A 27,946-nucleotide genomic window follows, 5' to 3' on the forward strand; every position below is an offset into this window, starting at 1 on the left:
TATGATCTGACAGTTCAACGTCTTTGACTCTCGATCCTGATCGATCATGTCTCAGACCACGCATCGACTTTCGCGTCTGTGCAATGGAGGCGGTAAAGAGTTTCACCCATAAAATATCATCTGATCCTCTCGAGTCGCCCGATCTAGAAAAGACTGCATGAGGCTGAATAATGTCATGCAAGGGAGGACACAACCTTGGGACTGTGCAGCTGAAAGGTGATCCACAAACGAGATATCATTGGTTGTGAAGGAGGAGTATGGATCATGTTATTTCCGGCGGGTTACACCAACGAGGGGCTTTTGCTCCGTTGTTCATTTCAATAGTCTCTGTGTTACACACCTCGAGCCTCTTGGAAATGTGACTTGTGACTTGGGCATCCGCCACAGAGATCGCTCTGTAATGGCATCCCTTTGGCGCAATGGGTACTTTGAATGTATGGCGTCAAAAGGACATAATGATGAGGTTAGGGATGACGATTTGCAAGGTGCATTATCAGAGATACTTGAATGTAGGTATGGCCTCCGGTCAAAAAGAGGTACCCTTGATATTGAGTGCCTGATTGAACAAACCCTTGTACAGTTCGGTGGAGTCGCCTTGTCGTCCCGCAAGGGATATCATGCAATACCCAGAATTTTAGTATGCAGAGCGCACTGTTATTATGAATTGTTCCAGTTCCCCTCACCAACACAGCCATTCAGAAGCTGACTTTCGGGCCTGTCCCCTCGAAAATCCCAGTTAAGTGTTCGATTAATGTCACACGACACTACATGTTTGTGGTCACAGAAACTACGTAAGAGGTCTAGCGCTTTGAATACGAAGCAAATGCATCCAACAAGGGCCAGATGTCCTAGGGCATCTAACAGTAGTAATTCAGAAATGATACAGGTCTGAGATGCCACCTTCACTGTTCTGCGACGTGGGGTGAAAGGAATGTGATGGTAGAACGCACCAAAAAACATACCATACAACATCGACCGGCCGAATATAATAAAACGGAGTTCCCCGTGTGAATGAAGAATTGCAAGCCATAGTTGATGTCTCCATGTTTCACCGAACTGCCGAGATCCGGCCATTACAACGTGGCGCTGCCGTAATTTAAACTGTAGCGTCCGTTAAGCCTAAAGTCTGAATGTCTCGGTTACCTCAAAGGCCGAATGTTATGGGCACGAATACGCTGTCCCATAGTTAGCGGCTTGACAGATGTAGTGGTTGCAACCTGTTTCACTAGAGCTCCGATCAACAGTGGATGCTCACTATGGCTGTGAGACTGGCATATTTCTTATCAGGGAGAGGATTCCATCATAAACAGTATTTCAGAGAATTTGCGACTGTGTTGCTATGGCCAGTCTTTGCTCATTTGGTATCGGTCCAAGGTCTATTCAGAAACTTGGACAATGAGTGGAGTCAGATTCAAGATGAACACAGCCATTCTATTACGAAGACTGAAAGACGAATTCAAGGCCTGGGTTGAATTACTTTAAACGGCACTAGTAGACCTATCATCTCTGCTTGTACATACCTAAATGGCCAACCAAATCAAATGAAATCGAAAGTTAGGACTATTTAGTAGATACTAAGTATGCTTATCACCATTGCACTTTAGGCACAGCTTGGGTCTAGGAACTTGCCAAGAAGCTCTCGTTGATATCATTGCCACTGCCAATAATACCGGGGACGCCTCCCTGAACATCAGGGATACTAAAGCCGAGACCCCTGTCAAGTGCTCATAGTAGCAGATAATGCAGACACACATCTCAATCTGACGAGTGGAGCTGGAGAGAGAACAAAAAGAGACGTTAAAAAGTCTAATACGTAGGTGGCTACTATACGGTTATATCCGTTGCATGATCTGATGGCGGTTGACTCAGCCCCAAACGTTGACAACAGAGTGCATCAGCCACCATGGAATGCCGGCTTTGATTCATGCTGTTGGTTCTATCAAACAGGGAGGACGGGGCTTTTCGACCCCAGACCGTACTTTCTGCTCAACGTCGCCTTGAATTTGTAATCTTCGGCTCTCGATATCAATTCAACTTTCCAGTCGTTTATTGCTTATGATTGATGAGAACAGAACTGTGAGTAGGGAAAAGGCCTATTTGACTCCCAGATTTCACATCGAGCCGGTGTCATGAGCGACCGACCCCCTATCTCGAAGGTTTCACGTCAGCTAGGCTTGCCATTGATCACAGACAGCCTAGATCTGGATCCGAACTCAGAGGTGTTTTGTTTAAGATCTTGTTGTTCCAAGACATATACGCTCCGTCTTGATCAGTCTGGAATCACCCGGGATGCCACGATTCCGAGAGCCCTCCTGATACCACATACCAATGAAGGCATACAAGCCAGCCTAATCAAACATTGATTCAGGACGTATCGAAGACCGATATCTAACAATGTTGCGTGTCAACAGCTGTCTGTTGCTTGTTTATTGTGATGATAGGTATGTTGGGATGTGTCTGGTCAACAACTACCGAGATATATAGGACGAGGTTTTATCGACTCTGTAGGTTAGCATCATCAACAACAACTCGACTAATTATCACTTAATAGCCATGACTCCCTCTATGAGCTGGCGAGCCCTCGTGGCTATCACCCTGACGGTTTCAGCTTCTGCATATCCCCATCAAACATACCCCAACCTTGTCCCACGTGCAGGATGTCCCATCCCTGACATTTGCACCTGGGGCAGTTGCACCAACACCACTATTGGTCTTGATCCCCGAAACTGTGGAAAGTTTGGTAACTCTTGTGAGCCCTCAGAGATCTGCATTGCTGGTCTCTGTCTCCCGCTTGATCTCGGTACAGATGACTGTCCTACCGCATGTAAGCCCGGTCAACTGTGCACCAACGGCGAGTGTGTCTCCATCGAAATCGCAATTGATCCTCTCAACTGTGGAGGAGAATCCTGTGATCCTTCATCTCTCTGCATCAACCAGCAATGCCAAAAGATCGATATCGGCTCAGATCCTGCATCTTGCGGCCCTTCCAATACCAAATGTGATGCTGGAAGCTGGTGTCTATACGATACCTGCGTTCCCTTTATCCTCGGTACCGACGTTCAAGCCTGCGATGAGAGAACTTCATGTTCTCTCGGTACATCTTGCCAGGACGGATACTGTCGACAAATATTCCTTTCGACCGATATAAACAGTTGCGGAGAAGATTCCCAGGCCTGCACTGCTGGGCAAGTCTGCGTCTCTGGGCAATGTAAGTCCCTTGATGACGAAGATTCAAACAAGAACTGCGACAGACCCTGTGAGCCTGGCTCATGGTGCTTGGGTGGCGAATGTGTACCGATCAGTATCTCGACGGATACTTCTCAGTGCGGTAGTAGCGCAGAACCATGTGGCAAGGGTCAAGTCTGCGTCTCAGGGCAGTGCATTAGCGACCTAGTTCACCAAGAAAGCATCCCCAGGACAGCTTGCAGTCCTTCTGTACGCCTAGGAGAATTTCCTTTCGGGCCAGGGGGATCCTCGGACCAGAACAACAATGGGGGCGGTCGCGAAGGTTCTCCCAATGGCGCCACGTCGGGACAGGACGGAAATCAGCAAGGAGGAGACTCTACTTCGAACAACAACGGTTCTGGTAGCTCTCCTGGCGGCGCTTCAGGCGGAGGTGGTCAGACTCAAGGTGGCCAAGGTGGCCAAGGTGGCCAAGGCGGCTTCCCGGATTCACGCCCGGGTTCACGCCCAGGCTCCAACTCTGGCTCTGGTAACAATCAGGGTGGCCCCGATAACCTTGGCCCAGGTCGTCCGGGCCCAGGCGAGGATGGAAATGGGTTTCCATCTTCAGCGTGCGAGCCAGAGTGCGCATCGAACTTCATCTGCGTCAGCGGAGAGTGCCTTTCAGTTTCGGACCCCTTATCCTGCGGACCCTCTACCAACCTCAACCGTCTCTTCCATCGGCAAAACGCTGTATGTCCACCAGGTTATGCCTGTATCGACGACCGCTGCGTTCAAGTAGATGGGCCCATCAGCTGCGGCGGCTCTATCTGCCCTGCCAACTATGCCTGTATCCAGGAGGCGTGCGTCCCTCTCGGGGATCCCACCGACTGTGGTGGTGAGACGTGTGCCAGCGACGAGATCTGCCTGGGTGATACCTGTGTATCGAACCCGGCCTTGGCAAGCTGCATTGGCGTCGTTTGCCCTCCCGGACAGGTATGCCAGAACGGAGACTGTGTTGCCATTGGTTCGCCTGGTGCAAACGGTAACCCTCAAGGCAGCGGCGGCCGACCTGGCGGTAATGGTGGTTCCAATGGAGGCAATAACGGTGGTGCCAATGGAGGAGGCAGCGGTGCCACTCCCGGCAATGGCTCTGGCGACGGCAATGGCTCTGGCGGTTCTAATGGAGGCGGCGGAGGATCTGGTGGTGGTGGTTCCAACAATGGGGGAGGCAACGGTGCCTCTCCTGGCGATGGCTCAGGCGATGGCTCAGGCAATGGAGGTAATGGCAATGGAGGTAATGGTAACGGAGGCTCCGGCAACGGTGGTAGTGGCAATGGGGGCACAGGTGGTGGATCCAACAGGGGATCACCAGGCGGTAATGGTGGTTCTCCTGGTGGTGGCTCTGGGAACGGACCAGACAGCGGCAACCCGGAAGGAAACGGGGGCCGACCTGGACCGGATCTTGGTGGTGACGGCTCTTCTACTGGTAACGGTGGTGGAGATGGTGGTGCAGCTGTAACCTCACCACCCGCAGGTACTGCTACGCGCTCGGGGGCTGGCAATCTTCCAGGTTCAACAGCATCCAGTGCTGATGCCAGTGACGACGCGCCGATTGTCAATCCTGGCCCTGGCACGACTGGCGCCGATGGACTCTCAGCTTCAACCACTAGCATTCGAGGTCGTCCCGATGGTAACGGTGGCTCAACTGGTTCAGATGAGGGTGGCGGCGGTTCTCCTACGGAGACCAACGCTGCCACATCTGATGCCGGGCCTATTGTCGGCCCTGGATCTGATTCAACATACATTTCGGATGCCAGCACGAGAGTGACAGGCGGTGCAGAAGGTGGCGGCGGCTCTGAGATTACGCTCAGTGGAACTGCTTTGCCCACTGACACCGACGGGGGGTCTCCTACCGACGGCGGTAGCTCCGCGGCCGGAGGTGCCGGTACCGATACGACAGACATTAACAACCCCGGTGGGCCGACTACTGACGGAAGTGGTATCTCAGCTTCTGAGACTGGTGCCACTGGTACCGGTATTGATGGACAGACAGAGACAGCCTCCACTACTCAAGCGGCAACTGCAGTGCCAACGGAAACTACACCATGCTCTACAGACGATGATTGTCTTCTCAATGTCGCCCTTTGTGTTTTCAACGGCCTCAACATCTGTACTTGCGTCGACGGAGTCTGCACGCAGCAGCCCGGAGGACCTGAAGGTTCAGGAGTCACCGGTTCTGACCTTGGAGCCTCAACTTCAGGCAACGGCGAGCCAACTGATGGTGCTGGGTCGACAGTTACCGACGGTGCTGGAGAGACTGCTACTACAACAGGAGACCCAGCTGCGACATCGTCAGTATCGTGTTCCACGGATGACGACTGTCTGACCAATGCTGTCTTTTGCTCAGATGGCTTGCTCAACCTATGTATCTGCGTCGATGGCATTTGTGTTCTTGACCCAACTTTAGCTTCGACCACTAATGCCAACAACGGACAGACGACCACTGTCCAGGATGCTACTACTACCGATGCAGAGGCAGCCGCAACATCGTCAGCTGTCGCTTGTACTACAGATGATGACTGCTTGGCTGACATCGGCCTCTGTGTCGATGGCTTGCTCAACCTATGCATCTGTGTAGATGCTATTTGTGTTCTTGATCCAACTTTAGCTTCAACCACTGATGCCAACAACGGACAGACAACGACCGTCCAGGATGCTACCACGACGGATGGAGAAGCAGCCGCAACATCATCGGCCGTTGCTTGTGATACGGACGCTGACTGTTTGGCCGACCTAGGCCTCTGTGTTGATGGGTTGATCAATCTATGCATCTGTGTAGATGCCATCTGCATTGTCGATCCAACCTTAGCCACAACATCTGGTGCTGATAATGGACAGACAACTACAGACGCTGGTGCTACGACCACAGAAGAAGCACCAGCAGCGACATCGTCAGCAGTGGCCTGTACTTCGGGTGATGACTGCTTGGTTGATGTTGGTCTTTGTGTAGACGGTCTACTCAATCTATGCCTTTGCGTAGATGCTGTCTGCATTCTCGATCCAGCGTTAGCCACTACTACTGCTGATGCTACTGGCACAGCGACTCAGCCAGCTCCAACAGAGACCACTGCAGTTGCCTGCTCCACAGCCGATGACTGCACTGTCAATGTAGACCTCTGTATCATTGGAGGGCTCAACCTTTGTGTCTGCCTCAACGGAGTTTGCGTTGCTGATCCAGGCGGTCAAGAAACAACCGCTACGAACCCTACTGCGACGAACACGGGACCAGGAGCTACTTCCACAGCTATAGCTTGCTCTACGGCTGATGATTGCGCTGTTGACGCGGATCTGTGCCTCGATGGATTGCTCAACCTTTGCGTCTGTCTCAATGGCGTCTGCGTTAATCCTGGAGGAGGCAACGATCAGACAACTACAGAGACTGGAGCTGGAGGAGGACCTACTACAGCACCAGTGGCTTGTACCACAGCTGATGACTGTCTTGCTGATGCTGATCTCTGCTTGGACGGCCTGCTGAACCTGTGTGTCTGCCTCAACGCTGTTTGCGTCGTAGCAAACCCTGGAGGTGATCCGACTGAAACAACTGATCTGCCGCCTGCAAACACTAGAACACCGTGTGCCACCAACGGTGATTGCACAGCGAATGCGGCACTCTGTCTAGACGGCTTGCTCAATATTTGCGTTTGCCTCGAAGGCTTATGTATCGTCAATCCCGTTGTCAATCCCACTGAAACGACTGCTCCTGCACCAACCGAGACTGCGACGACTTCTTGCAACACTGCCGACGACTGTACTGCGAATGCTGGTCTCTGCCTAGACGGGCTTCTCAATATTTGTCTCTGTGTCAATGCAGTTTGTGTGGCATCACCAGGCGGTGGCGGTAACAATGGCGACCCTTGCAATGACGATACTGATTGTACTGCTGCCGGAGCTATATGCCTTGACAGTGGTGTTTGTGGACCCGACCCAGGAAATACACCAACTTCCTGTACTACAGCAGACGACTGCACTGCCAACGCCGCTCTCTGTTTGGACGGCTTGTTGAATCTCTGCGTTTGTCTCAATGCTGTCTGTGTACAAGCCGGTAATGGCGGCGGGGACGGTGATACCTGCACAGACGATACTGACTGTACTACGGCTGGATCTATCTGTCTTGACAGCGGCGTCTGTGGACCCGATCCGGGCAACAACCCAACTTCATGTACCACTGCAGATGATTGTACGGCAAACGCTGGCCTTTGCCTCAACGGACTTCTCAACATCTGCGTTTGTCTCAACGCTGTCTGCGTACAAGCCGGAGGGGGCGGAGGAGGAGGTACTGGCGACGCGTGCACCGGCAACGCTGACTGCATCACCGCAGGAGATGTATGCACCAACGGCGTATGTACAGCAGCAGGAGGCGGGGGTACAGACGCTTGTGTTGACGCCAACGACTGTCTCCTCTCGGTCAATCCTCTTTGCGCTCTTGGTCTTTGTGTCTGCGTCGATGCAGTCTGTGCTACATCGCCCGACGTTGATGAGTGTACCTCTAACGCAGGCTGTAGTACGGGTGCTACATGTCAGAATGGTGTTTGTGTCGACAACACTGATTGCACTGGTGCGGCTGATTGTCTTGCTAACCTTGATCTTTGTGTTTTGCCGGGAGTTTGTGCTTGTGTCAATGGTGTCTGTGGACTCGTTGGTAATGGACCTACGCCGGAGTGCGCTGCTGCTGCAGATTGTCGAACTCTACCGAGGTGTCGTCTAGGATTGTGCCTTTGCGTGGCTGGACAGTGTATTCTTGGATAATGGAGATGGTGGTTGGAGCTGGTGCAGTGACGGATGTCATGTACAATATTTCGGTGGTTCGATCAGCATGTTCTTAATAATCCTAATTCTAATTTCGATTCTCTTTCATTACTTATGTTTCTCCAACTCAGCATTATTGAGCTGCTGCTGTATGTTCTTGGCCTAAGGTTACAACATGACCCTGCTCTTTATTTTGACTCATTTAGATCTTCTCTTGCCATAGTGGTCCTATCATAACTTGTCCGGAACTCCAATATGTGTATAATGACCTTTGGTTGCTGTTACATATCATGGCAAGTCCGCTTCAGGGTCGCATTACTTTCCTACTATTCATGATTATTTATGCATTAATGTGAGCCTCCATGAATGACACTAATGTTTCCTAACCTCAGTTTCTCCCCAATCATGAATACTTATGTAGCCCTGGATATAAACCCCTTGAGTAGCGTCGGCAAGTAGAAGAAAAGAGCCTTGCCTCGTGTTATGTATTACAAATATAAATAAGTAATCCTGTAAATGCTACTAAGTTCTAAGTTCTGTCTGCTGGTTTAAGCTCTCAGCCACGAGCCTCAACTGTAAATGCTACAAGGTATAGTTCATGATGCTTAGATCGTGTTTCTTGTTCAAATACTCCTGGACACTGTAAGAGAAATATTAGTGTACAAATGCATTGAGTCTTACCCCCCTTCAACAAGAAACCCTGTCTTACGATCGATAGGCGACTTCTGCCAGCCCTTTCGTCTATGAGATTTTTATAGTCTGTTAACCAACACGGCTAATGGGTGGTGTAAGGCATCAAATATTCCGATGTGACAGCACCCGCGAGGAGAAAGGATCACTTCAGAGACAAAGCGATGGGAATCGTGGTATTCATTATGATCTGCTTTAAGCTTTGTATTATGGATATAGTGCACAGTGTGTGAAAGAAGTGAATATTCGAGACGGATCCGACACCCTTAACTCCCAAACCACCTGGACTAGAACAACTAGTTAGGTGGATATGAAGTGAGGACACTCGGCCAATAACTATCGAGAGGAAAAGTGTTTCCTTGGTGTGATAGACTCGCCTAAATACAATTACCAAGAGCCATACAGCATTGTCTCGCGCAACTTCCTGGTTCACAGCCTGTTAAAGCTGACGAGGTTTCGGAGCTGTCGCCGAGCGAATCAGGAAGGAGACACCTATTCTTAAATAACGTATGTGGCACGATATTTCTTGAACTAGGATTCTTCTGGTTGGGGCCTTGGATGTAGTCTCCTTTACGAATTTGGTTGAGCATGGCTGGGCCACTTTGTCCATCGGCAAGATGCTGCTGCATTCGCCAACTTAATGGCTTGGAAAACAGGGCAAAAATAAGACCAATACATGAATCTTGCTGTTTATCTTGGTTGTTACAAGCATCCATTTCTGTATGTCATTTGCCTGTTCAAGTAGTTCAATCTATTATCTCCTGTTGGCCAACGGCCCCCAGCCGGGGTCTCCTTAGGTGGAAATACAGGGCCACCAAGGCCTGGACCTTGCTTATCACACTCTATTATTACTAGGGCCAAGCAAACCAGGTCGCCCTACGCCTGGCCGAGGTTTTATGGGTTGGAAATTTCCAGGCTACAGATTCAAGGGATATTTGACCAACTTGGAGGCATTAACTAGTTGTCTTCGCGCATAGTCCTAGTCTCTAGCGCTTGGAGCAAGCGAGTGCAACTAGGTAGTTGATTGCCAACTTTGATGCAGCTTATTCGACCTGTGGGGGTACGTGGTTTTGTTTCGTGCCTGGGTAACGGGCGCAGCAATGCTTGCCCAAGACACACGTTTGTCTGCATGTCTCACTCGAATTGGCGCTTTACTTGACTCAATGATTCTTCGCAGTACCCGTATCGGTTCGCGGTAATATGGTCGGTATCGACATGCATTATCGAAGTGCAGGGGTGATTGTGTATCGATCTTGGTGGCTGTTCATTTCGTCCTCAGGGGTAGTCCATTCCTTGCTCTTTCTGATAGTCTTCCCATTCGAAGTCTAGATTTACCCAGAGCCACTGCTTTTCTCTTATGTCTCTCATGTTCGGAATATCGTTGCGTGAATTGATGTCGAGTGGCAGATTTCACGCACACATCCATATGTCGAAACGAATGAAGAAGTGAGTTAAGTGAGCGGAAGGAATTCAGCTCTTTATAGAAATATAATAATGTGAACTTAAGCAGAAGTTATATCAAGTTTATCGTAATTTGCGTCTTTTTAACGTCTAGCATTGAAAGAAAGGGGGGGAGCGAAGACCACGCTGCGGATCCCTAAGGTACGGCGCAAAGACGCACTCAAAGCCAATCATAAGGCGGGGATAAACAAGGCATATCGCAATCATTTCGTCAACTGTGATACCCTTGCAGTTCATCATATGTGATTCCAGGTCTTACCTAACAGCTACGAGTATAATCTAGAGTGTTTCTGCCAGCTTGCCTGGTAGGGTGACGTGGGGCTGAGCTTGACCTTGAAAAGTGTGTATTTTGCTTTGGCTCCATGCATGAATCGTTGCATGTTTGCCACATCGTCTTGCTTATGATCTGGCTGGATGGAGCAAGGCTCCCTGTGAGCAGGAGCGTATACAGGGGCACTTCGAAATCTCCAGTACTTACTTTCCCCCAACAAATTCCCACTTTTCATCATGATCGGAGAACCGTCCTTCCGATAATTTCATTGGTAGCCGCACCCATGTTTCTTGGGCAGAAGTTCCAGTCAGCCCAACGCATGTTGGCGAGCACCAACTGAATGTCACTACGCCCAGAATAATAACTTCCTTGCTTCAGTACCCATGTAACTTACCATTGGGTGCTACAAAAACGATGCCTTGTCCAGATGTAATGTAGTACAAATACGCTTGTTACTGAACCTGTTGTTCTATTGACCAGCTAAACCCATTGACGTGCTCGTCTTGTGAGGCATCATTTGTAGATCTTACGTGCTAAGGCTCAAGGGTTATGATTGGCTACGGTGTTATCGTCCGTGTCACAGTAATTGGCTCGGAGGCTCTATCCCTGGAGACATGATTGGTCGGGCTCGAGCTAGGCCAGTGCGATCAATTGGATTCTTGCGCTGTGCAGTGTGCACATTATCAATCACTCCATCTCGATTTGATCCCAGTAGAATTGGTCATAGCTAAGAGTATGCGTGCGCGTTTCGATACGTATCCAGATAATTGTCTTTCTGCTGTGTCTGATGATGCTATCATATTCGTTGTCTGTGTGGAATCGAGTCGAGCTGGCCATTGGTGACAGAAACCATAGGGCGTCGGAGAACACTCCGTTGTCAGTCTATACCGGAAGTAGAATAGAACAAAAGATTTCGGGGCTGAACGTTGTCCATTTAGTGTTGGCACAAGCGTGTAAGATTGTTGGTGGTGGAACGAGAAGATAGCATGTCTGTGATTGTGCCACCATTCCGCTCTCAGTTGGTATGTCTTTGGCTCATCAATAGCCTACTGTGATAAGCTGCAGTACTCTCCGAGAATTAAATTCCTGTGGCCCCCTGGTCCTGAAAATCTACATACTAACTCAGCGCGATAATATTTCCGGGGACCGTTGTAACACTGTGGCTTCTCTGCCCAGCCAATCTTTGCGTCAGGATCGCCTCCGGGCACAGGACCTCTGTCCACTGAGATCCCTTGGGGGATGCGTTGTGGACAGACAAGAGACAAGACTACGATACATCGACCGTTGGGTGTCTGTGAGCCGTTCTCGTGGTCTGACCTTGTCCAGTTTTGTATTGACATTTTACGGTTGGATAAGGTGATACAGGCCAGATATTAGGACATGATTTGATTGAAAGTGAGAAGTAATACAAGCATTAGAGCATAAATTTGCATGTAGCCTTGGCCATTCAGCAGAGCCAATAAAGTCCATTGGTCTCTTACTGCCATGCTTCCCAACGCCATTTGAACACGTCAATTCCATAAATTCGCAGAGAAATAAGTCGCGATAAATAGAAGAAAGAAAGAAAAGACCAAGAAGTGTAACATATCACCCCATCGTATTCGATATCTTCTTTTGGTCTGGCAAATCGCACTGACTCCTCCGCTGCATTCTAATAAATAAACCCGTTAAATCGCCGACCGAACCTTTTATCGTATCGACTCGTCATAATCGTCGTCTTCGTATCTTGTAATCGTACATGGATGCCTCTCTCAATTGTGCTGGTTGTATGGACAAAGTGGCGGGGTCGCGTGGTTCTGTTTTCCCTCGCCCAGGTCCTGGATATATCGATGCGCTTCACTCGCAATGTAGTTTTGAATCAAGTGGCATTCGCAGTCGGTGTGTTGTAAGAGTCTCATCTTGAGTTCGTAGACCTGCATCGTGAGTTCGGACACGCAGCTTGACAAGTCGCGGTTTACTCGCTCCATGTCTTTTTCGTCGGCTCGAAGTTTCTTAGCGTCTTCACGCTTCTTGACGCGGAATTTGTTGGAGGCGATGCGGTTTCTCTCCTGGACCTTTTTGCTGTGCTCGTCGAGTTCTTCTGATTCGGGAGATGGCGATCTTGTCTTTGTCGATTGGACCTTTGCTGCTGCTTTGCCTTTCCCTTTGCCTTTGCCGCGTCCCTTGGGCTTCTTTGCGGCTGTTTCTGATTTACTGGTCATTCGAGTTGATGTGCGTATTGGAGCTTTGGGGGCTGCGGATCGACTCGCATTACGTTTTCGTTTGTCGGGCTGGGTTGACAAAGAGCCTCGACGGCTTTCGGAGTCACCGGTCGCATTCTCTACGCTCGTTGACTCTGTGGAAGGAGTTGGGACGGGATAGCTGTGAATTGAGGTTGAATTGGATACCCATTGCGTCGAGGAGTCTTGATCGTAGGCGTACTGGGTGTGTTGTTGGTGCTCTTGCGCGTAGGCATTTGGGGCGGCCATGTTTGCTGCTTCGGCAAAGGCGGCGTTCCCAGGAGACCACCATTGCTCCCAAGGGCTCTGGGGAAGCGTGCCGTATAAATTCGAGCCCGATGGGTCCTGGGCCATGAGTTGCATGTTCGGGTCGTAAGGCTGGCTGCCATCATTGGGAGGATGGTGTTGTTGTTGGAAAGGAGGGTAAATGGTACCCATCTCTGCAACTTGGATGGTGTTGCTGTTAGATAGCTTGGTCGAGTCAGACCTTGAGGTTCTGGTCAAGCCAGGAACCGTAGTGGAGATAAAATATTAGCAGTCAAGCTTGGACCCTGCAAACTGAGGCGAGGTGCAAATGTTATAAATAAGAGAGGCACAAAAGAAGGGTGGAGGACCGGGTTTGGGGGGACAATGCGGGAGCCAAGAGGGGGGCGTGGGACGAACGGCGAGATACATACAGTACCAATGTACTCCGTACTGTAGCACTAAATATGGTGTTTGCCAGAGTCAGGGCATGACAAGACATGAGAGGGGAACTGGACACCAAGCCCAAGCCATCAAGTACGGAATGAGTTTAGCCCTGGGGATATGTAGATGCACGCAACTGGGGTCTGGAGACAGGGTTGTGAGGGGTCGATAGGAGTGGCCTTTTAAGCCAAATGTGTCACTTTTTAGTCCGCCTCAAGCTATGCCTAGAAAGCAATCCAGAGTATTACCCGCGGGGATAGTAGAAGAAGCCATTCGCAATTGGGTTAGGTATTGCACAATTGTGAAAGAACTACATAGCTACACCAGTGAATGAAGCTCAGATCAAGGGTCTTACGGCAGTTAAAAAGATGACATGGAGATCACCGAGGACAAAGCTGCATCAAGGCATTGATGGATGGGCACCCTGGCACCCACGAAAGCAAAGCAGCCAAAGCCAACCAAACGACCTGTGAGACATTGGGGCAAACAAAGATCTTCCCAACGTCATGAGACGATTGCAGCAATGCCCAGACTACAGACCATGTCTCCCTGGGGTTCCTCACGGACTACTAGACCCAGACGAGGCTAGCAGCGTGTGAGGAAGACTGTGACAATTAAAAAGGGGGGCAGTGATTGGATGAGACTTCTCGGTTCTAAGTCCGAAGGCCATGATTGGTGGATAAGGTCCGGACAAAACACAAGTACATACCTGGACTTGACAGGGGCGCGACGCCAAAACAGCCCACGCATAAGGCAATAAATAATTCATGGCTTGTTGTTTATGTCAAGGGGGGGATGATAAGAGAGAAGAGAACAAAAGAAAAGAGAAGACAAGGAAAGATCGGCGCTACGCACACTCTGTCACCGTTTTCCAGGGCGACTACGGGTCCTATCATGTAAACGATAGCCATGCATGCCAATATCCCATCGAACACCAAATGGGCAAGCAAAGTGCAAGTTATCAATACTACAAGCATGTAGCTTGCAAGATGGAGAAAACACGCCCGTCTCCATATCCGTATGTATGTACATTGGCTGGAGAGTCTGACGTGGATGCAACACTCACCAGCCAAGCCCTCATTGGTCAACCTAAACCAGCACCCAATCAGCGCTCACGGAGCCGGGAGCCGTCTACAGGGCCATCCAATGTACGTACGTACCTAGCATGGCTTGAAAGGGACAAGATCAAGACTTTTTTCTGCAATGGGGGGCGCAGTCTACACTACCTTACATCTGCGAGATGCTGTCCCTTTGACATCACATTCTTTGCATCGTGTTATCTAGCAGTTATACATTCTGAATTGACTTTTCTCTTTCTACCGAATGCTACTATACATCTCATGAGTCACCTTAGAAATTGGCCGATCTTGCAGATACCATGATGATGCGTTTGCATCGATGTCTGCATGTCAAGCTGGAAGATAACAAATTGATGCCTTGATCAAGCTTACTGCACTCCACGATGGATGGCCCTTTTGTCAGTGACAGGAGTCTCATCACACCATTCTTGCATCTGCAGAACAAACAGTAACCTGTGCACTGCGTGAGAACTTCAAGATCCTTGGACGTACTGTAGAGAAGAAATTTCAGAGATCTGCAGGATGGATCCTTAGTCCTTGAGACGGGTGGGCTATTGCCTTGTTTTACTTGTCTTGGATGGAGACATCACATACCAGGGTTGTTATGTACCTCCGCGGATGGTCAGTGGTCACAAAGATCCTCCAATATGGGTACACTACATGAATAGGAACCCTCGGTTTAATGGAGAGAACAACTTGTCTTCATCGAAAAGAACAGGTCATTTGAGAATGGGTTGAGATAGCCAGGGGGTTGGGGGTGATCTGGCACTGTACTGTGCAAAGGAATTGCCGAAGGACCACTCCCAGTGGTTTAATGACTGATAATATTTCTGGGAACATCACCGAGCCCTACTTATCAATGAGCAAGGACAAGAGACGTTACCCAACCAATGGCACCAACGTGTGTATCGAAGGGCTTGAGGAGTCAGTATCGCCCTAAATTCCGGCTGCAATCATCCCAAGAATGTCCAAATTATCATATCGACCGTAATTCATCACACAGGTATCTCTCACCCTAATGGGCTGCAGTATTGGCAAGGTACTGGCTGGTACTTGGCACCCATGCGGGCTTAACCACCAGTACAGTATCTAACTCCCCCATCCATCAAAAGCCGAGATTGACCGAGATCTTAGGGCAGTATGCAGAGTACTAGGGTCTGGTGGCGAAATCAGATGCCATGACGATTCTCTAGATTCATACTGACAGTTGAGAATACGACCATTATTTCCGTCTTTGTGTGTTGGTAAGGTTCAAGGCACGTCGTTCTGCCCAACCTCCGTCAGGCTCCGGGGGAGCATTGCATTTCTCAGGTCCGTGCCGAGGCTTATCCTCCGATGCCAATAAACGCTCCCTTTGCTGGCTTGCCCAAAGCCCTGGCTTCTTATTGCAGTTAGAGGAAATAAAATATCAGTCCCGTTTTCTGTAGCCAGTTTCTCCGGTGGTTCTAATTGGTTCCAGTGTCTGTAAATCTGAGTGACCATTATTGTTGCGCAGTGATGCTTGTCTCCTTCGTCGAGTATATCCAGGACACCAGCAGAATCCTTTTTCATCGCTGCCGCGATGATTCACTGCCGCAACACGAGATCGAAGAGCTTCTCTTGATTAGCACTTTTCTCAACAACATGATCTCCTCTACTCTTCCACAACGCTCCTCTGCATGCTTCTTCCGCCCCTTTCGCCCGTGCCGCTCTCAACCCTCCTGTACGCTTCGTACCACCATGCACAGCTCCAGCAATTGTCAAGCAAGAACCAGATGATTCGGAACCAATACTGATAGGCAGCAACAGTCCCTCGCCCGAACCTCGATCCAGCGTCGAATCCCGCAATCGCCTCTTCACATCCCTCGAACTCGGCGATCACATTTTTCGAACCCCACGATCCATCACAACTCCTGACGATCTCGACGACTCCGAACTGAAGCGATGTTTCGATATACTCCACGCTTGTAGCCTTGCGACCGAGTCCAGTGCGACGCTTTCTAAGACGAAGGATACAATGGAGGACTTTCTAACGGCCATCTTCAAGAACTGGACGGGAGACGCGGGTGAACCGGACAGGCCAGCTATGGACTTTTTAGTTCGCGAGTATATCAGCGTTGGAAACATTTGCAGTAAGAAAACATGTCACTTGCAACGTCACTTGACATGACGTTAACCCTCCCAGGCCAACCCACCAATCACCGAACCAGCTCCTCATGCGCCGAATCATCATCCTGCCGCACCCCAGTCTTCGGAATCGCCACATATCGAAGTCGACCAGCGCAACTCAGCATCAGTTTCTCCACCACAGAACCAGAGCAAGGCTCAAGCCAAGATGCGCACGACTTCTTCTGCCCGATGGAACGCACTGATGTGAGATATGAGGAGGGCGATTGGATGACGGATCTACGACGGAGCATGAAGAGAACTTGTATCAACAAGGTACATCGATACAATAAACATCTTGCGATCTGGTACGTGGGGTGCTTGGTTGGGGGCTGGGCGAAGGGAAGTATCTCGATGGGAAAGGACGTTGAAGTCTTTTCGTTTGTGGCAAAAGAGGCTGTTGATACGGCGTTTGCTATGATGGGGGACGTTTGATGGGTCTTTGGGAGATGGCGCATACTAGACTGGAAGAGAATGGGCTAGTGCGCCGAGACAGAGACATCGAAGAGAAGATATTACGCAAACATGGGAACAAAACGGTTAAGGGGCTAGGAGTTTTGCTATTTGGGAGCTCACAGAGGCGGATACCAGTATCAACACAACATGACTTTTCTTTTGAGATTTATCCCCTTTAGTCAACTTCTTGTAAGTGCTTCTTTATCGACCTCAAGCCATTCGGGTGATCATGTCCCTCATGGTCCTCATGTTCGTCATCCTCCGGCCAATCGGGAAATCCATCATCGAACAGATCCTCTAGCGCCTCACGCTTCTCCTCATCACTCTTCTTCTCATTTCTCATGACCTTTTCCCACTTCTTTAACTCAGCGTCAGTGAGCAAACACTCATCCAGCATCTTTTCAAGAGCCTTGTGATCCAGGTTCTCTCCGATAAACACCAATTCCTGACGTCTATCTCCCCACTCTCCACCTTTCTTGATGTCATGTTGCACAAGCCCATCAACCTCGGGATCGCCGGTCGTGTACTCCTCCGCAGGAAGAGTGCAGAACCATGGACGTCCGCCGGTTAGTGTGAGCATAGCTCCAGCCTGGGACCAGTCTCCGGCGCGGTGGGGCCGTGTTGCGAGGAAGAATTCACCTTTTGAGCGGAAGAGTCGTGCAAAGATGGGATGTTTGCGCTTGGTTTCCAGGATGACATCGTTTGAAGGTGTGAAGAGATCATCTGCGTCTTGCATTTCCGAATCATCGAACTTTTGCTTCTTAGATGCAGACTCAGGTGAAGGGGCAGATTCAAGGGTGGAATGGGAGCTGCGAGGTGATGATGGGGCTGAACGCTTTCCTCGGGATGAAGAGGAGTCAGAAGTGTCTTGGTCAACTACAGCACCTCCAGCTGAGTCCTCATCATCTGGGTAATCGACCATCTCAAGGTCTTCATCTTCCTCTTCTTCCTCTTCCTCCTCATCGCCGTCTTCGGGCTGCTCAAGCTGCAGAATGAACTTGTCATACAGCAGTGCCCAGAGTCGACGAGGGTGGAATGGTCGATGACGACTGTAAATGCAGCTTCGCACAGAGTACTCTTCAGTCTCGGGCTTTGGTGTAAGCACGTTACGGCCATTGACCTAGCATAATCAGTATACGAGGCTCTATTGGAAGATGGTCTGGGCGCGAGTATAACATACCTCCCGAACGGTCATGGCATGAAGGTCCTGAAGCCATCCATAGCCTGACTGAGCAACCTGAAGGTTGAACATGCCAGTGTTGACAATCTGCTTGACATCGACCTTGCCGTAGCTCGACTCGAGGATCTTGGCGCGGTGGTTGAGCTTCTTGATCAAGTCAAGCAAGCGAGGTTTCGTTGACGCATCAATCTGGTATTATCTTAGCTCATTGGTCCCTGTGGAAGGAACGTTCTTGAACTCACCATGTCGAGTTTGTTGAGGATGATGACATCCGCAAACTCAATCTGATCAACCATAAGATCAGAGACAGTCCTCTCATCCTCAGGCGTGACATCGTCACGTCTTGAAGAAAGCAGATCACTCGTGTCAAAGTCATGTAACATAGTAAAAGCATCAATGACAGTGACCGTGGTGTCGAGCCTGGCAAACTTCTCAAGACCACCAGCATCTTTCCTATCAAAAAGTCAGCATCTCTTCCCTCACTTGCTGGAGAGTACTCACAATTGCTTGAGAACCTTGATCATGTCAGCATCTAGACCAGGGGCACCCTCGATGGACCCCATGGCATCCATCTGCTCGGCAAGTCTCGAGTCGAATGTCTCAGCGACCTGCTCGGGCTCACTGATACCGCTGCTCTCGATGATGATGTAGTCAAACTCTTGAAGTTGGGCTAGACGAACTAGCTCCTCTAGGAGATCACCGCGGAGGGTGCAGCAGATACAGCCATTCTGGAGAGCGATTACTTTCTCTTGGGTCTTTGAAAGATGGTGTGTTTTCTTGATGAGGGAGGCATCGACGTTGATACTAGAGAGGTCAGACTTTGGTAGTGCGGAAAGGGAGTAGGAACATACGCTCCAATATCGTTGACCACCACCGCGATGCGGAGACCATGCTCAGTTCGAAGGATATGTTGAAGAAGAGTCGTTTTGCCAGATCCCTACACAGTCAGCTGAGAGTTCCATGATTATGGATCAAGAAAACTTACCAGGAACCCAGAGAGAAGTGTCACAGGTAAAGCCTTTGGAGGAATGCTAGGCTTCTTAGCACCCTTGCTCTTGTTTCCTTTCTTGACCTTATTCTTAGCCATCTTGAATCCGAAAAAGACAGTGAAGTACAGAGGAAACCCTAATGAGATGTGAAGAGGAAGAGAGGAAGTAGATTCAGAAAGGTCTCCTCCTTGGAACAGTGGTATTTCTACTTGTTGTGACTTACATAATATTCTTGCTTACAAGTGTAGTGCTCATCAAGGTACGGACCCTGAAGCCATCAAGGTGATGCTATCGCGAGTGTAAGTACCCTGATGACAATTTGCGTGACTTTATTGGCTACCGCTGAGGAATATGGCCATTGGATTTCGGACTAACTGTGAAAAGGTTTAGTGAAATATGCAGCCACAAATGGGGGGACGCGGAGCCTCCAAAAGGGTTTCACGGCTGGAGTATCAAAGGTAGCCGCGTGAAGATAAAATCGACAGAGTGACGACTTGCGATTCCAGTACTTCTAAAGAAGATCATGAATTACTTCATAAGGAAGCTCAAAGCAAGGTTCATTAACCTTGACATATTTCTAGCCGAAAATATGGCAACACGCCACTGCTCAGTGATGATGATTGAGGGATGGCTTGATGCACTTCATGACCAGGGTATCTAGTGCATTATCAATTCTCTCAAGGTCATTGGCTTAGCCAGCCTCTTTCTTCAAACTATCACCACTAGTCAATGTCTAGGAGGCTTGAGATCAAAGATTGCCGGCATCATGACTACCTTGTTGAGTTTGTGAGAACCTTGATGTCTTTTGTCATGATACCTCGAATGATGCAATAGGAAACTCTATTTTATTTTTGCTGGTAGCCAATTCCCAAACGCTACTCTGGGTACCTTATATTTGATTGTAACGCTCGTGCAGTAATGAGATCACAGGGAGTCTCTACCGCTTTCATATAAAACATGAAAGTTGTCAAGATTGTGATCAAAGCTTATGTATCTTACTCATATCAATTGAAGTACAAGGACTTTGACAAGACTTACCCTGACAGTCAGCTCTACAGAGCCATCCACCATGCCACTGAGGATTTAGTTGCATTGACTGTTACGGGATGGTGGCATCTGTTCAAGGTAAGGCTCTTGATCAAGAGCGTGGACTGGCACTACACCGAACTTTGGCTGGCGACGCAATGTCTGTTACTGCAAACTATGGCAGCCTACTTTTCCATTGCTCTAAATTTGGTGAGCGTACCAAATGTGGTCTCAGGCTGAGAATCAGCATCTTCACGATGCTCGGTCTTCTGACGAGTCGTCACTGATAAGGTTTTGTGAAATCAAAAGACGCTTCAGCCCCCAGCGCACAAAGGTGAAGAACACCAATAAACACATACGGAAAATATACTCATCACCTTTACTGTTGCCTAGGGTCTTGCATTTGGCTGAAAAGTTAGATATCCTGATAGTGACGAGTCGTCACACTCTCGAGAAGCTCTGATCTTTCGGCCGAGCCATCCTGAGGGCCGGCTCTAGGGTAGCCAGTGGTGAATTGATGGTTCTAACTGTTCGCAAGTGAGGTGGCCCTGTTACGCGACAGATATGCAGTTATCGAGAGATATCCTTCACCTTATTCTCCGACAAGTGCAGGTCCTTATGAAATCTTACGAGGAGACTTCTAGTACTTAAGTATCTTTTCATGCTATGAGAGCTGCGTCGCTTACTGAAGTCTCTTAGGCAGGGGCGCTAGGCGAACAAATCATGTACCGACCTCCTAATGCCGGTGCTACTAAGATGAAACAAAATATCAGAAACCGAGGTGAGTACTAAATTGATCTTCGTCTATATACTCAATGGCACGGCAAATCTTGAATCTGATTGAAGCGTAATTACAGGCTTGTTCTCACTGTTACGGGGCTCAAGCCTCGGGTTGCCTAAATCGGTGAGGATCTGGATATTCTTATACCCGGTCAGCGTTGAACGGCTAGATAATAACAGCCATAGATCGTAGCAAATATGATGATTACATTAGTTTAAATAGATGGAAATTATTTTCGGCAGCTTGTATGCTTATAATATTGTTTTGATTCGATCAATTTACCACGTTGTCTGTGATTTCATATGAATCTGCTGATATTCGCGTAACGAGGCACATCCTCAGCCGAAAACAACTGCCGCAGGATCGAGCCGCAGCGCCTCCCGTCTCTCAGGCCCGAAACCGAGAAAGACAGCTCTCAACGCGGGGTCTCCGCAATCTCCACGCCGGCCCGATCGTTCTACCCAAGGTATACGGTAAACGACCTCACTCACCTCAATTATAAGACCAATTCCAGCTTCAGACTCTTTGACTTGTCATCAATTTCTCCCTTTCACAAGCAGCCTGTACCGTACCACCCCCTGCGTGTCACCCAGCAACCAACAGAGCAACATCAACAAAGCAAAGGGCAAAAAGTTACACCAACACAGAGACACACAATGGCAGACACAAAGCCCGCTTATGTAGGCACACCCGCCAACGTCCCAGGCGCGAACGTCTTCGACTTCTTATTCAGCAATCCCTTCCAAAACGAAAATGAGTTTACGCCTAGAGCGAGACGTGTGCCAAAGATCCATGATGATCAGCCCATTTTCGTCGACCACGCCAGCGGTACGTTGCACTCCTGAACTCAATCTTGCATGCACAAACTCAACATCATATCATGGCGACACGCACTGACTTATCTAGACCGTCCTCTCACTTACTCACGCGTAAAGCGCGATGCCCTCACTCTCGCATCAAACCTCCAATCTCTTGGTCTTGACCCCAGTGAAATCGAGACCCTCCCCCCAACAGCATCATGTCCTGGCCCAGAGGTCGCACCTGTGGTGCTCATCCAATTGCCTAACTGTTTGCCCTTTGCGACACTCGTGATGGGTGCCATCGCAGCTGGTTTAACTACCACATTAGCATCGCCCTCACTATCCGCTACTGAGCTCTCATGGGTCATCAAGAATTCGCGTCCTCGCGTGTTCTTCACAGCGAAAGCCTTCCTCAGCACGGTTGAGAAAGCGCTTGAGCAGCAGGAAGACGAGGCGTACAAGAGAAGTGTGCGCGTCTACACAGTCGATGTGGCGAGGGATTTGTATCCTCTCTCGCCGGCTTCTCATGCTGAGGATGGTGATTGGAAGAATCTTCTCATGCCAGCGAAAGAGCCTCTTACTGCTGGTTACGCGTTCTCGCCAGACTCTGCCGCTACACGAACAGCAATTATTCTCTGGTCGTCTGGTACATCAGGCCGATCAAAGGGTGTTTTGCTATCTCATCAAGCCATCAACTTCTCAGTCGCGTCGCTGTGGCATGATGCGGACTTTTACGGGTTTCACCAGCGATGGCTAGGCTATGTGCCATTTTACCACGTCTTCGGTCTCACCAACACCTTCTTACTAGCTTTGGCGACGGGTTCTACGGTGTTTACTATGCCCGCATTCAAGCTCGATACTGTTTTATCCGCAATCCCGCGCCGACAGATCACTTATCTTCATATGGCACCTCCCGTGGCTGTCATGCTCGCCAAGTCGCCCGTGGTAGAACCATTCGCGCGACGCGACGCGCGCGGTCGCAATGCTTTCAGCAGTGTTGTTGCAGGTGTCACAGGCGGTGCACCTCTCGGCCATGAAGTCGTAGAGAAGGTCTTCCAACGACTCGGCTTCCTTGTGAGGCTTGGCTACGGCATGTCAGAAGCGTGCAGTGTCACTCTGCAAAGAGGTCTAAGGGAAGAAGACATGCACAGTTACAAGCACGATACAGGAAAGCCCCATTGGGGCGTTGAGCTCATGATCGCTGGGTCGGGTGAATTGAACTCCGATGATTCCACCACAAAGGCTGCGCCGTTCGGTGCTGAGGGTGAGATTCTTGTAAGATCGCCCGGATTGATGAGTGCTTATGTCCCATCCCATGGACTGGGAAGCAAAGAAGCGCCCGATATGAGCGTCACAACGGAGGCGTTCACCTCAGATGGATGGCTCCGAACCGGCGACGTCGGTCATCTCGACGAGGAGGGCACTCTCTGCATCACAGACCGCATCAAAGAAATGATCAAAGTCCGCGCCTACCAAGTCGCGCCCGCTGAATTGGAGGCTATTCTCTGCAGCAGCGATGACGTTGCTGACGCTGGCGTGATTGGCGTGCACGATAAGGACGAAGCGACAGAGTGGCCACGCGCTTATGTTGTCGCAGCAGACGAGAGCAAGTCAGAGGCCGAACTTCAAAAGTTGGCGCATGATCTTAAGGATTTGGTCGAGAGTCATTCAGCGCGGTACAAGTGGCTTGTTGGCGGAATTGTCTTCGTAAAAGCGATCCCCAAATCACCGAGTGGAAAGATTCTCCGAAGGGTTATTCGGGACGGCGGCATACAGGGCTTTGAGGTCTCACTCTACCAGCGCAAAAAGCGAGACCACAAGCTGTAGATTTTTGACTATACTACACTACGCATGTACTAAGACCGCCTGTAAAACTCTTTTTTCCATCTAGCATTTCTCTTTATGGAGTATCTTATTAATAAACCGGTAGTTTAGATTGCAGGTCTCAGCTGTGTTTACACCAAGATTACTAAAACATGCATCGTGATTGGCCGGGCTTCTAAATACCCGTGATGGATTCGGTCCCGGACTTAGCCCTTTCGGACAAGGGAGCTCTTTTCGGTCTGTGCAAGGTGTGGAGAGACAAAGACCGAGATGGGTATAAGACCTGCTTGGAGAACCAGCAGTGAATGTGAAAGTATACGATAGAAATCTTGTTTGCATTCGACTTGATTATAAATTAAACCTGCCTACCAATTGAACTTGTGGCGAATTGCTTTATAAAGCCATTCATTCTGATAGCACCACCTCGCAAACACCATCACGTCAATCTCAGCACAACACCATGACACACATTACATCAGAATCTACTCCCCTCCTCCCAGAGCCTGCCACTGAGCGCTCAATCTCCTACCAAAGCTCCCATCCCGCCTACGATGCGCGGCCACTGCACCCCAACTACAGCAAGCATGAAGAATGCCATGTCGACTACAGCGACGTCCTTCGCGACATCATCATTGGCTTCTCAGACGGCCTCACAGTTCCTTTTGCACTAACAGCAGGCCTGTCAAGTCTCGGCAGTGCCAAGGTCGTCATCATCGCTGGCCTAGCAGAGCTCTTCTCCGGCATGATCAGCATGGGTCTAGGCGCGTACCTCGCCGCCGTGACAGAACGCGACGCGTATCATTCACAGGCTGGTAAAAAAGAATTCGCGGTACAGAACAGACCTGGTGACGAGCGCACGGGTGTTTACGATGTCTTGGAAAAGTACAGCGTCTCGCGAAGTGCCGCTGCACCTTTGGTAGACGAGCTCTGCAAGAACCCCGCAGAATGGGTGCGCTTCATGATGGATTTCGAACTCAAGCTCGAGGAGCCCAACGTTCACCGTGCATGGATCTCAGCGGTCACCATGGGATTGAGCTACTTCATCGGCGGACTGATCCCCATGATTCCCTACTTCGTGATGTCTCGCGTGCGCGAAGCATTATACGTATCGATTGGTATTACGGTCGCTGTGTTGTTGGTATTTGGATACGTCAAGAACTACGTCGCTATTCGCAATCATCGTGCGGGTGTCTGGGGAGCAGTGCAGACATTAATTATTGGCATGTTGGCAGCTGGCACAAGCTATGCGATCGTGCGGGGTCTGGATTCGAACGATTCTTGAAGGATGGTGTGATTATGGCGCGACGGAGGCGTTTGGCTACGGCGTTAAGGTTCTTTTGGACGCGAGCAAAGTCCTCGTGATGGACGGCGTGATTCAGGATTTGGGTGCGACAGGAATAAAAGTGATGATATCAAGAATATTCGTATTAGCGATCGAAATGACAATACTCCATTCCTCCAAAGGCAGTGCTTGTTTGCCTAACCCCACAACTCTCATTCCTGCCTCCTCCCCCACTCATTAGTAGTGATCTGTTCGGTGGTATCATCAACACTGACCTGAAGAAAAAAAAGTGAAGCCATCGCCCTCCCCAGAGTGATCGGAATTGAGTCATCCAGCCCGCGAAGGGGACAGGACGCCGCGTATCGCACTTCAGTTTTTCCCAAAACGAGCCTCGCAAAGACGTTCCCATAGAGACAGCGTGACGAAAGCACGCGCTCTGAGTATTTCTGATATCTTTTGCAGACGTGACATTGACGCCAGGCCGTTACCGGCAGACCGACGGTTCCAGCAAAATGCCAGATGTCAGCGATGGGTGAGGCTTACTCCGAATTTCCCACATGCGAAGAGTGATTGAGAGACAGCGCGAGGCGTGTCTCTCTGTTTGTAGCATGGAAACGCAGCGTTGGGGAGGGCGAATGGCTTGAGGAGGGAAAGATTTGGGAAGCGAGGAAGGGTTTTTTATTGTGCGGAAACAGCCGGGGTTAAGCCGGGTGGGGCTGCAGGGTAGGACCACTTGAGCTTTCCATTCTGCTCGGCAGCTCGATTGAAGATACCTCGAAAGTTTATTGATGAATCCTTGTAACCCCGGGAATTTGGTAGCGAATGCGGTTGAAGATAGGTCTCCAGGGTATGACTTTGACTTTCCCTGTTGTCATGGCTTCAGAGCCTCAAAATGATGGTCGCCCAACCTCGGCATTTTTAGTTGCAACATCCGCGACATGTCCAAGTACCTACGTCAAGCATTCATAAAATTCCATAACGATCCTTATCAAAAACAGGGCCTTGATGTTTATTTGAGCGAACACGAGCCACCGGCAAATTTAATAAAACTCTCAAGAACCCTATTAATATATGTCTTTCACCTGGCTAGCTCTCATGCATCACTAGTATGTTATCAAGACGGACTCATCGCATACAAATTGTAATAGAACTGAGACTTTCTTGGTAATCTAAGATAACGATCTAAGAACAAAAAGCTTTGTGAATGTTCTGCTTCTAGTTGACATCATGATCAGGCTTTCATTCAGACTAAGACTGTTTTCAAATATCTCACTTACATGCAAAAGCAAACGTCTCTTACTCGAGATAAATGACTGCAACATGGCACACTAAGTATATTTGCATGCCCGGTGGAAAATTATAGATCATTCAGTGACATCGTTCACTCATCTCATTGAGATTATCTAGGGCAATATGAGGAAGTTAAATTTCATTATCTTCTTATTCATTAACATAGGAATTATTTGTATATGACGTTAAAGAGACGTTTCCGACCTGACCTCTGACCTCGCACTCTTATGATCCATATCCTTCATATGAACCAAGTATGTTTCATCATTGTCTCCATATTCCACCTCATATGTCCTGTGACATTCAATGCCTACAGGATCGACCCGCCTTTGTGATCGATCCGCTTGAGAAGTGGCATTTGTTCCAAGCGGAACACTGCGGTTGTGAGTATTGCCAGGTGTTTGCTTGTTGCTCTTGCTGCCATAGTTGTAGTAGCGTTGGGAAGTACCCAGAATCTTAGGGAATAGGCGGACGAGCAAGATTCGGAGGGACGGCATGCATGCGCAGATGATACCAACGTTGCCTTCGATGGTGGACCATTTTGATACAGCGAGGTATTCCCATGTTGCGTTGGTAGTTTTGACGCCGGCTTGGACTGTGGCGTGAAGGCGCAGAATACTCATGATTGTGACACTTATAAATGTTAGTGAGTGAAGAGTCTAAGGTGGCAGAGGATGAACTTACAAGATACCGACGCTGAACATCATGCCAACACCGATCTTCTTTCGCCAATCCAAGTTGAGTGACTTGAGTTGAGATAAGGGAATGGCAAGGATCCAAAAGTCAAGGGCGATGTTGATAGCGGCATTCGACCAAGTGACCGCGTTGATATCGGCACATTTGCCCTCATGTTGTCCATCCCACTTCAGCCAGAAGTAGTTGATAGGCCGGCACTGGAAGATGGCCACGAAGATAAATACAAGCCCAAAGACAACCGTAAAGGCAACAGTTCCCCAAAGCAACCTCCTGACATTCTGCGTCGGAAAGATTCTCAGGTAGAAGAACAGCATTGACAGCTTCAGAAACGTTTGTAGTGAGAAGTACAGGATGGCCATGGTGTAGAAGAACATTCCGAACGAGGTGATCTGATCAGGTGTGACGGTCCAGATGTCGCGACCCATGCCGTTGGGAGCGAGACCACGAGAGTTGATGACGATGGAAGGAATGGCGACACACATTGTCAGTACAATGAAGAGATCATCAAGGCCGAGAGGGAGCTTCCAGTAGAGCTTTGTGCCGAAGCGTTGGACGATGAAGATTCCTGTTATAATGGCCATGACTTCATTGAGGACTATGAATTGGGGTGAGTGGTCTCTGATAGGAGCGCCACATGCTGTGAGAGTGGCATTTTTCGTGACTACAGATGTGAGTTGGTGCACAAGAAGTGAACAAGGTTGACATACCGAGAGACTGTGGAATTGTACATGCGCGCATGACGCAGCCTTCAATGTCTTGTTGTAGTGCGGTGTTGGTGCACATGCACTTCTGGTCTGTAAGTTCACATGTCGATCGCTCAACGGCCGACACGAAACAATTTGCCTAGGTCCTCGTCAGTCGCTATTCACATGTGAAAGCCATAAAAAAACTCACAGCACATTCCGGTAACGCAGACAGAGCAGAAGCAGCAGCAGCAGAAGACTCTTGTTGGGCAAAAGCCAACGGCAGAGCCGCAAGGGAAGCGAAGACAGCCCCACGCAGCAGCCGCATCGTAAAAAGCAAGATGATGGAAAAACAAATGGATCTGGGGATTGGGTGGGAGAGGGTGGACTGATATGTAGTTGCAGGGCTAGACAAG

General features: G+C 49.4%; 7 protein-coding genes across 7 annotated transcripts; 4 read left to right on the plus strand and 3 right to left on the minus strand.

The window, feature by feature from the left end:
* Positions 1 to 2,553: 2,553 nt before the first annotated feature.
* On the plus strand, positions 2,554 to 7,971 carry FSUBG_4616 (uncharacterized protein; the record flags this gene model as incomplete). The annotated part of the gene is made up of 1 exon (XM_036682625.1): positions 2,554 to 7,971. The coding sequence occupies one exon, from the start codon at positions 2,554 to 2,556 to the stop codon at positions 7,969 to 7,971; it is 5,418 nt and encodes a 1,805-aa protein (XP_036539792.1).
* Positions 7,972 to 12,144: 4,173 nt separating this feature from the next.
* Positions 12,145 to 13,050, minus strand: FSUBG_4617 (transcription factor atf21; the record flags this gene model as incomplete). The annotated part of the gene is made up of 1 exon (XM_036682626.1): positions 12,145 to 13,050. The coding sequence occupies one exon, from the start codon at positions 13,048 to 13,050 to the stop codon at positions 12,145 to 12,147; it is 906 nt and encodes a 301-aa protein (XP_036539793.1).
* A 2,951-nt stretch (positions 13,051 to 16,001) lies between these two features.
* On the plus strand, positions 16,002 to 16,958 carry FSUBG_4618 (uncharacterized protein; the record flags this gene model as incomplete). Its single annotated transcript, XM_036682627.1, has 3 exons — positions 16,002 to 16,080; positions 16,157 to 16,489; positions 16,543 to 16,958. 3 exons carry the CDS (start codon positions 16,002 to 16,004, stop codon positions 16,956 to 16,958), a joined length of 828 nt encoding a protein of 275 aa, XP_036539794.1.
* A 196-nt stretch (positions 16,959 to 17,154) lies between these two features.
* FSUBG_4619 (family inorganic phosphate transporter) lies at positions 17,155 to 19,246 on the minus strand (the record flags this gene model as incomplete). The annotated part of the gene is made up of 6 exons (XM_036682628.1): positions 17,155 to 18,099; positions 18,160 to 18,348; positions 18,402 to 18,612; positions 18,661 to 18,963; positions 19,011 to 19,096; positions 19,145 to 19,246. 6 exons carry the CDS (start codon positions 19,244 to 19,246, stop codon positions 17,155 to 17,157), a joined length of 1,836 nt encoding a protein of 611 aa, XP_036539795.1.
* A 2,365-nt stretch (positions 19,247 to 21,611) lies between these two features.
* On the plus strand, positions 21,612 to 23,582 carry FSUBG_4620 (4-coumarate ligase; the record flags this gene model as incomplete). Its single annotated transcript, XM_036682630.1, has 2 exons — positions 21,612 to 21,783; positions 21,862 to 23,582. The coding sequence occupies 2 exons, from the start codon at positions 21,612 to 21,614 to the stop codon at positions 23,580 to 23,582; spliced, it is 1,893 nt and encodes a 630-aa protein (XP_036539796.1).
* Positions 23,583 to 24,039: 457 nt separating this feature from the next.
* FSUBG_4621 (CCC1-like protein) lies at positions 24,040 to 24,861 on the plus strand (the record flags this gene model as incomplete). The annotated part of the gene is made up of 1 exon (XM_036682631.1): positions 24,040 to 24,861. The coding sequence occupies one exon, from the start codon at positions 24,040 to 24,042 to the stop codon at positions 24,859 to 24,861; it is 822 nt and encodes a 273-aa protein (XP_036539797.1).
* Positions 24,862 to 26,336: 1,475 nt separating this feature from the next.
* Positions 26,337 to 27,858, minus strand: FSUBG_4622 (integral membrane protein PTH11; the record flags this gene model as incomplete). The annotated part of the gene is made up of 4 exons (XM_036682632.1): positions 26,337 to 26,784; positions 26,836 to 27,508; positions 27,555 to 27,690; positions 27,742 to 27,858. The coding sequence occupies 4 exons, from the start codon at positions 27,856 to 27,858 to the stop codon at positions 26,337 to 26,339; spliced, it is 1,374 nt and encodes a 457-aa protein (XP_036539798.1).
* Between the last annotated feature and the right edge of the window lie 88 nt (positions 27,859 to 27,946).

This window comes from Fusarium subglutinans (assembly GCF_013396075.1).
Source record: "Fusarium subglutinans strain NRRL 66333 chromosome Unknown NRRL66333_c0000042, whole genome shotgun sequence".
Lineage (NCBI taxonomy): Eukaryota > Fungi > Ascomycota > Sordariomycetes > Hypocreales > Nectriaceae > Fusarium > Fusarium subglutinans.